This window comes from Rhinopithecus bieti, unplaced genomic scaffold (assembly GCF_001698545.2).
Source record: "Rhinopithecus bieti isolate Rb0 unplaced genomic scaffold, ASM169854v2 scaffold_12, whole genome shotgun sequence".
NCBI lineage: Eukaryota > Metazoa > Chordata > Mammalia > Primates > Cercopithecidae > Rhinopithecus > Rhinopithecus bieti.
Window position 1 is genome coordinate 991,323 of NW_016803028.1, and position 9,824 is coordinate 1,001,146.

General features: G+C 36.4%; 1 protein-coding gene and 1 long non-coding RNA gene across 11 annotated transcripts in view; one reads left to right on the plus strand and one right to left on the minus strand.

The window, feature by feature from the left end:
- LOC108535577 (uncharacterized) overlaps nt 1–7,650 on the minus strand; it is a 76,146-nt gene extending 68,496 nt beyond the window's left edge. The window contains exons 1-2 of the long non-coding RNA XR_001887283.1: nt 7,574–7,650; nt 7,173–7,341 (exon numbers count right to left, since the gene is read on the minus strand). This is a non-coding gene — a long non-coding RNA (uncharacterized LOC108535577). The remainder of the gene's footprint in view (nt 1–7,172; nt 7,342–7,573) is intronic.
- ANKRD28 (ankyrin repeat domain 28) overlaps nt 1–9,824 on the plus strand; it is a 203,291-nt gene that overhangs the window by 99,138 nt on the left and 94,329 nt on the right. For 9 of the 10 annotated variants that reach the window (XM_017881155.1, XM_017881232.1, XM_017881094.1 and 6 more), the window contains one exon: nt 80–158. In XM_017881155.1, the coding sequence (XP_017736644.1) occupies nt 80–158 (79 nt within the window). Of the gene's footprint in view, nt 1–79; nt 159–7,745; nt 7,792–9,824 lie in introns of those variants that run through there. The other variant, XM_017881589.1, reaches the window with a different exon arrangement.

Consider the following 9,824-nt stretch of genomic DNA (forward strand, 5'->3'; position numbering starts at 1 on the left):
GGTTGTTGTGGTTATTTAAACTATTATTAAAATTAACCTTATTTTAAAACGTATTTCCTACCTTTCCTTATTATCACAGGACAATGAAAAGCGAACCCCATTGCACGCTGCAGCTTACCTTGGAGATGCAGAAATCATTGAACTTCTTATTTTATCTGGTATGGTAACCTCTGAGTAATAAGAACATATTATGTATATTTTTGTTATTCTTAATGTTTCTCAGTCATAATTGACTATTTACTGCATGACCTGGTTGTTCATATTTGTTTTATCAGCTGAAGCTTATTTTTGTATTCATTCTGTAAATACTGATCACATAGCTTTTTCTGGGTGCTTAGAGTACATTAAAGAACAAAACAAAGATTGCTGCCCTCTTGTAGCTTACACTCTGATAAGGAAAACAAGCAATAAATACAAGTGAATTTTATAGTATATTAAATGATAAGTGCTTTGAAAAAATGAAAAGGTAGATCAGGATAATCAAGGTGGGATAAGCATTGTATGTAAGGGTTTTTTTGGGTTTTGTTTCTTTGTTTTTGTTTTTTGAGATGGAGTCTCGCTCTGTTGCCAGGCTGGAGTGTAGTGGCACGATCTCAGCTCACTACAACCTCCAACTCCCTGGTTCAAGTGATTAGCCTGCCTCAGCCTCCCAAGTAGCTGAGATTACAGGCACGCGCCTCCATACCCAGCTAATTTTTGTATTTTTAGTAGAGACGGGGTTTCACCTTGTTGGCTAGGATGGTCTCTATCTCCTGACCTTGTCATCTGCTCGCCTCGGCCTCCCAAAGTGCTGGGATTACAGGAGTGAGCCGCCATGCCCAGCCTATATAGGGTATTATATGGAGCAGTTATAGTAGGCCTCGTTGAGCACAGAATTATAGGAGATGGTTGCAATTCTCCTAGGTGCAGGTAATGGTGGTTTACACCAAATACAACGGTGGAGATGGTAAGAAATAGTCTGATAGTAGATATATTTTGAAGACAATGCCAGCAAGATTTCTGTGTTTAAATAACTTTTATTTAACCCTACTTGAGGGCCTGTAAAATACTTTTAGTCAATTACACTCCTTTATTATTTTTTCTAAACCATTTAAGTCTTTACAATATGAAGTAATACTAGAACTGTCTGTGATAGAATGCTTCTATTGTGGTCAGACTACCTACAGTCCCAAAAAAAGCAAGCAGACAGAGTTTAGAAATACTCTTGTTATAGTCAGATGATTGTAATGATATTTATTGGCAAAGGATATGTGTCATTAATTTGAGCTAGTGTTGCCAAATTACGCACATACATGCATAATGAAATTGAATAAGTAGTAGTAGTCCTTTGATAGTTTGTGGAAAGGAGGGCTCAGAGGGTGAAATTTTGTGTGAAGATTTCATTAAATAATAACCCAGAGTTTTGCCATTACAAATTCATAAAAATTTAAGAATCCATCTGATTTTTAAAAAATACCTTATTTCTATAACAGATTTCATGATCATCTAAAATTAAATATGGTTAAACGTGGTCCTGGCTAATATTTTGTTAGTTTCTTTATGAATAATTTCACTACTGATGTACTTCCCTGAAGATGCCTGTTCGTTATTAATTTTCAGCTAAAATTTACTCAAGGAAGGAACTGAGGAGGTTGAAAAAAATTATTTCTTTTAATAATATAAATTAATGGAACACAAGTTTATGGAATTTTCTACACAAATATCATCTAAGAAACAGGTTAGGACTTCGCATAAGAAGTCTACTGCTGCATTTTTTATTTTAACACAGAATTCTGATAATTTTTGTTTTGTCATAAAGACTATTTTATATGATTCCACATGGAGGGTTTGTTTTTTGTTTGTTTGTTTGTTTTCATTTTTTATTTTTACACCTAGGAGAAACTTTTCAAATGCTCAAAGTTGACGTAATCCCTTCCTTTTAAAAGTAAATGTTTGCAACAAGTATTTTTAGTTACTTGTAAAAGATTGACTTCCTGGTTTCTGTAAGTATGATAGTCAAATGAGTCTTACCATGAGCATGACAGTATATAGATGTCAGCTTTGAAATAAGCATTTGAAAGAATGCTTAGTTTCTTCTGAATAATCCAAGTACAAATCATGTATAAAAATAACCATGGTACTTGTATAAAAAGCTATTTGAACTTACCTTTGAAAGAATACTTTTTTTTCTTTGAGACAGAGTCTCGCTGAGTCGCCCAGGCTGGAGTGCAGTGGCACGATCTCAGCTCACTGCAACCTCCCAGGTTCAAGAGATTCTCCTGCCTCAGCCTCCCGAGTAGCTGGGACTACAGGTGTGCGCCACCAGGCCCGGCTAATTTTTGTATTTTTAGTAGAGATGGGATTTCACCATGTTGGCCAGACTGGTGTCGACCTCGTGACCTCAGGTGATCCACCTACCTCGGCCTCCCAAAGTGCTGGGATTACAGGCATGAGCCACTGCACCTGGCCCAGGAGAGATTTTGAAATCTGAACCAGAAACCTGATCAGGAAGAAATTTTGGTTGGTGGATATTTCTTCAGTTCGTTCATGTTATATCCATTTTAAATTCCTATTAACTCTTTAAATTAAAAGTTGATTAGGACAGTTTTATAGAAGATATACTACACATTTTAGAAGTCAAGTATAAGCTAACCAATGAATTCTTAGTTTTATATTGGAAATAGATTTCCAGAATAGCAGGGTAGTAAAAGACTAATTGTATCCAAATTTTAGTTCAGAATAAGTATCAGAAGAATAGTCTTCAGACAATATATAGTATATAGACTTCACAGTTTCTGTATAGATGCTCCAGGAGTTCTGGGTAAATTTGGTTTGAATGCCATGGTTGCTGAGGCCCAAGTTAAACTGACTGATATCCATAACCCTAATTTTAAATTCTGGATTCATCAAACAGCCTTTTAATGAATTATGATATGTTGAGTTATAAATTAGAATTGAAATAGATATTTGATCTGATCAATTATTTAGGTAAAGATGAGAAAAAAATACATGAAGAGAAATATAGGCAACAAAATTAGGCTAATTTGTTCACGGTAATGAAAATTTAGTGTAGGTGTTTATACTTCATGTTAATTACCAACACCACATTGTAATAGCAGGTAGGTATAATCTTAAAGAAGTAAATTAAGCAATATGAAATAATGCTTCTTTGTATAAAATTCTTGTAATATTGCATTATATAAAAGTCATATGCTTTCATAAGAACATACAATAGAGTCAGTTACTGTAATTTTGTATTTTAAAAACTACTTCGATATCCATAGCAGGAGCTCTATATTCTCTAACGTAAAAAAAATACAAAGATTGAGATTATTTTACAGAGTCATTTCCTTCTGTGTTCATATTTCAGGTTTTTATTATGTCTGACTTGTGATAAAAAATTAGAAAATAAGGACATTTATATTTTTTCCAGTTTGTTCATTCTTTTGTGTTGCCTTGGCCCTCTAAGTGATGTGGAAAACCAATGAAGAGTTCTGTTTGGAGTGGAATAACATGCTCTGACTTCTGTTTTTAAAGATTCATTCTCTGGCTTTGGCTTCAAATTCTTGACCATTTTAAGTCATGTTTATCCTACTTTTTGTTATTTCTAGGTTTTTGTCTTTAATAGTTTTCCTTTTTTCCCCCAAACTCAGCTAGCTCTCGTAGTCTCTTTACATTGTCTTATCTCTTCTTTCTTGTAACTTTTCTTTGAGGTCTCCTCTTCAGAACTTAAATTCAGTGAAGTTGAGAATATAGAGTAGCTCATGAATTCGTCCTCTTATTTTCTGGGATGGTTTTTTCCAACTGTATTTCTCCTAGTTTACTCTACTTTATATATTTTTGTCCTAGTCCTGTGCTGGATGCTTTCAGATTCTTACCTATCTTTGAGGAATATGCCTCTTTGCAGAACAGAAAGGAAGGGGCAAAAAGTGAGCATCTGTTAGGTTTGTTTCTTCAAATAACTCTCAAACCAAATTTTAAGTTCAGGAGTACATGCGCAGGTGTGTTATATAGATAAACTTATGTGGGTTTGTTGTACAGAAGATTTCATCATCCATATATTAAGCCTAGTTCCCATCAATGATTTTTTCCTGAACCCTCTTTCCTCTCATCATCCACCCTCTGATAGGCCCCGGTGTGTGTTGTGTTCCTCTGTGTGTCCGTATGTTCTCATCATTTAGTTTCCTTTTTTTGTTGATGTACCACAGGTAGTTGGGCTGGCTCAGCAGCTTCTTAGATCAGTGGTTTCTTAGGTAGTAATCTGCTGGTGATTGGCTGTTACTCTCCCTCATCTCCAGCTGGGTGAAAAATTATTAAAGATGCCTTCTTGGTCTCTTGTTCAGCGCTGCTGCCCCACTTTGTTCTTATGCAGTGTGAGGTTAAGAGTTCTCTAGGGGATTTTCCTGTGAATTACCCAGACAGCTCTAGATCATCTGAAAGATTTTTAGGGATTTTAGGGCACAGCAGAGAGAAAGGAACAAATGAGACACACATGCAAACATGACTTTTTAGAGGACTTGGTAACCTTCCCAAGATCTGAAGAAGCTTCACTTAACTCAGTGTCCTACCATTTGATACATATTTCACTGTTATTGATAGAAATAATTCATAGTTTGATTTGTGGTTGTAACTGTTTCCTTACTGTATTGAACATGATATCTCTTCCCCTTCTCTTTTATATTTTGGTGACTTGCTCTAAAGTAAAACTACTCACTTTCTTTAACTTGCAGTCCAGAATTAAATTCTTTGAAAACCAAATATTTGTGCGTGATACAACTCTTAAGATTTGTGGATGAGGTATAATTTTTGGCATGGTACTTGTAATCAAGCAAGTGAATACATCCATAGAATCTATGGTAATACTAGAGTCCACTGGAATTAATGTTATAGTTGTTATGGAATGGGGTGAAATAATAGCAAACAGTGAGTGCTTATTACATTTTAAATACTGTTAAATTTAGTCATTTCATTAATCTCATTTTATCCTAAATTTGTGAAGGTATTATTATAAGGAAACTAAGGCAATTTAGCTTTTAAACTTTCAAAGTTTTGTGCTAGTAAAAGCTAGAGCCAGAATTCAGATCCAGGCAATTTGACTACAGAATCTGTGTTCTTAATCCTGCCATAATCAGAATCTTCCTCTTTTCCTCCCACCACAATGCCCACCCTCCTCCCCCGACCACCTATTTAGCTTTTAGTAAATTTGCATGTGAAGTCACTTTTATTGAAGAACTTTTAAAGACTATTTTCTGGCCACTGAGGTATAGATATTTTGTTTGGGAGCTTATTCACTTAATGCTTGCATTCAACACTATATGGTTAGCAGTACCTCAGACCTCAGACTGCCTGTAGTATGTGTTAAGTCCTTAAATGACTGCATTGTGGAAGGCATTTGTCAAAAATTCATTCGGTTGGCCTTTTATAAAAAATACTCTCCTTAATAGAAAACACCATTCTGATGTTTCTGGCATTAAGAATGAAACCTGAAGTATGTGTCTCTTCTTTTTACTTCAGTGCTGGTGCATTAGTTTGCTGAGGCTGCTGTAATAAAGTACTCCAAACTGGGTGGCTTAAACAGCAGAAATTTATTTAGTCAAAGTTCTGGAGGCTACAAGTCTGAGATCAAGGTGCTGTCAGGATTGGTTCCTTTGGAAGGCTGTGAGGGAAGGATCTCTTCGGGGTATCTCTCTCTGGCTTGTAAAATGGCTGTTTTCTCCCTTTATTTTCGCTCTGTCCATGTCTGTTTCCAGATTTTTTCTTGTAAGGACACCAGTCATACTGTATTAGGGCCCACCCTAATGATCTCATTTTAATTACCTCTGTAAAGATTCTATCTCCAATTAAAGTCATATTCTGAGTTGCCAGGGGTTAGGAGTTGAACAAACCCACAATAGCTGGTATCCACAACACTCTTAAAAAATACAGTGCAGCAGCTATCTTTTTCAGCATTGTAGTTGGAAAAGTGGAAATGTCATTGGTTTTTGCTCATTCTACTCTGAGCCTGAAAACAGAATCTGAACCTTTTGCCACTGCACTGTTAGACAGCCAAAGAAAAGCGTTATTTCCACTTTGGGAAGAGGAGGGATAAAAGTACTTGGCTTCTGGCCCAGCTCACTGGTTATGGACTATCTCCTCTGTGGTTTAGGAGCAGAGAAGAAAACAATTCTCCGCAAATAGAAGTTTTGGAAAATGATTTGTGAGACTATTTATAATTTTTACAAACATGTATGAAGTTAGCAGTAACTTTAATAGTACCTACTATCAAGTTCTTAGCCTAGATCAGAGGTTGGCTAACGTTTTCTCTAAAGGGCCAGATGCTATTTACAGGCCATACAGACTCTCACAACTATTCAACTCTGAATTGAACAGATGTGGCTCTGTTCCAGTAAAACTTTACAAATTAGGTGGCTTGCAGCCTGTGGGTGGTAGTTTGAAGACCTCTAACATAGATTATAAAGATACTACCTCATCTAGTTAATGTTAAAGTAGAGTGAGGTGTCTTAGTCCTTTCGGGCTACCATAATAGAATATCACAGACTGAGTGACTTACAAATTTTTCTCCGTTCTGAGGCCTGGGAAGATCGTAATGGCAGAAGATTTGGTATCTGGTGAGGACCCACTTCTTATTCATAGCCAGCAGTCTTTTTAGTATAACCTCATATGGTGGAAAGGGTGAGGGAGCGCTCTTGGGCTGCTCTTATAAGGGCATTAATCCCATCCACTGCCCTCATGACTTAATTACCTCACAAAGGACCTCGCCTCCTAATGCCATGACATTGGGGTTGGGATTTTAACATAAATTTGAGGGGAATGCAAACATTCAGACCATTTGACAAGGTTTAATAAGTAAGAAATAATTTATTCTGAATATTCTAAACTAGGATAGAATGTTATAACTGGAAATGGATCATAAGGATGATTTAGCACAATTCTTTATTTTACAGGTACTGTTGACCCTTGAACAATGTGGAGGTTAGGGGCACTGATTCCCCCAACCCCAACACATTAGGAACTTTGAATATAACCTTTGGCTCCCTAAAAACTACTAATAGCCTAATGTTGACCAAAAGCCTTACTAATAACATAAACAGTTAACACGTATTTTATATGTTATATGTATTATATACTGTATTCTTACAATAAAATAAGCAATAAAATGAAAATACTAAGAAAATCTTAAAGAGAATACATACTATGTATTGAATGGAAACAGATCATCATAAACATCTTCATCCTGGTCATCTTCACATTGAATAAGGTGAGGAGGAAGTGGAGGGTTTGCTGTCTTGGGTTGCAGAGATTGAAGAAAATCTACATATAAGTGGACTCATGCAGTTCGAACCAGTGTTGTTTAAGGGTTAGCTGTAATTGAGGTTCAGAAATCAAAGAATTGGAAGAACTTAGTGACCAATTAGATTAGGAGAAAATAAGTCAATCAGTTATCTTGCAGGATGAAATCTAGAGTCAAATGGGATACTCCTAATGGAGTTGCTGACTGTAGAACTCTGTAGAAAGAGTGCCCTTTGTTGTTTAAATCTGGGACCTATCCTCACCCCCTCCCATCCATACATATTCATATCCAACTCTCCCTCACCTCACCAGACACACAGCATAGGAGGCAGGGATTATGATTTGCAAAATGAAGACCCAGGCCCCAAGAAACAGTTCCAGGTCACATAGCCAGCTAGTTATACAGCCATTATGAGATCACTTATCTCTCCTGCTCCAGTGTTCCTTCTACTAACCCTTGACTGTGTCTTCACAAGGTCAGACCCCCTTCAACTGCATTGCTGTCTAGAGCCCTAGACTAATGTAAGTAAGTAAATCAGGTTTTTGTTTTTGAATTTGTTTTATCTCCAAATAGCTAGACGTTTAATTCTAGATTTAGGTAGCCTTTTCTTTTACAAAACCATTGTTTCAGAATGCACTTTTATATGGGCGAAATGTTACGTGAGAAGATTGGGTGAGAGGAAACTGATTAGCTGGGTTTTTCCATGTAATGTAACTGGTATGATCCTGCAGTTGATTTTTAGTTGTTTGTATTATTTATTGCATATAATATCAGAAACTCAATCACATCTGTACTCTAGAAAGGTGAATCTAAATTCAGATATGTGTGTGAGTATAGGTTCTGGCTGCTTATTTATCTTAAGGGAAAGTTCAGTTGGTATACGTGGATTTGTGGGGGACAAGGAAAGACTTGTAAAGAAAATATTGATTATACAGTTGGACATAACCATTTTGAATTTAATGAGATGTGTTTCTGGCATGTAGGTTTTCTCTAAATATTGGTTTATAGTACTCACTGATGACATCTTTCTTAAATTGCTATGTGTATTGTCTTTTGTTTCTTAGCAGTGCTTTTTCGCACCACAGGCTCTGCCAGTAACCTAACTTCAGCAAATGACATGGGACTGCTATTTTATATTCTTTTCTGTCTTAATGAGTAGGAAATAAGAAATTAATCTTCTCTTGATTACCTAAGGTCATCCTTATAAACCACAAATACTATCTTCTGCCATGTAGAGGGCATGTGATTATGCCACCAGAGGCTGTTAATGACATTTGGTTTTATTTCTTTCTACAAAGACTTCTTTAAGTGGGTGTGATTTCTCCCTACCTCCCCTGCCTCTCCATCCTCATTGTTAGCTATTGTAGCTGGTGTTTAATACTCCAACTAGCTATTGAACTAGTTAACTATATTCTGAAAATGTCTTTTCCATTTCTAGAATGAATTTGTCGTTTAATGTATATATGAATATATAGATGACTTTGGAGTGTTCTGTGTGGAACAGAACTGTTTACCTTTATACAGCCCACTGACATGAGCTCTGGGAATCTGAACTATCTGAAGTGTGCTGCTATGTTTGTTGCTTTTACACCATTTTTCATTTTATAGGAACACAGCCAACTGCTGTTCTTGTAGTGTGCATTACTGTGTCATATTTATCTGTTTATATTATAAATCACATATTAGTTAACTAATGTGGGTGGGGGAATATTGTTTCATTGGTGCCCTCAGATGTAGCCCTGATTTCTCATAGTTGACCTTTATTTTCCAAGGAATTAAAAACATTTGATTAGGCTCTTAGAAGAAATGCATGATTTTTTTTTTCTCTCTTTTTGAGACGGAGTTTTGCTCTTGTTGCCCAGGCTGGAGTGCAGTGGCACGATCTTGGCTCACTGCAGTCTCTGCCTCCTGGGTTCAAGCAATTCTCGTCTCAGCCTCCCGAGTAGTTGGGATTACAGATGTGCACCACCACACCCAGCTAATTTTGTATTTTTAGTAGAGACAGGGTTTCTCCATGTTGGTTAGGCTGGTCTGGAACTCCCAACCTCAGGTGATCCTCCCATCTTGGCCTCCCAGAGTGCTGGGATTAAAGGCGTGAGCCACTGCGCCCAGCCGCATGATTTAATAAAAGATTAGATGACTGTCTTCTGAGAAAAAGTATGATCCCATGGTGCTAGTATTTCTGAAGATAAACGTATCTTTGGAATCAAAAGAAGCCACATTTTTAATCAGTACCAGGTAGCAGTATGATATATCCTCAGTTAGCCATTGGAGATTCTTTTTCGTAATTATGTGTTTTGATAAATAAATTTGATTACAAATAAAGAGAAAGACTAATTAATTATTGTAACTTAAAATGACACAATAAGACCAGCAGCATTTTTTACTTTAGTCTCCCAAATACACCATTAAATCTTCATGCAGTTGTATATTTAATAACCCATATGCAAAAGAAAGAAAAAACTATCTTCACCCTATTCCTAATTACTTTTTTTTTTTCTTTGCACCTGAAACCGACCAAATTCTTGGAATGTTTTCTGTGACGATTCCTTTT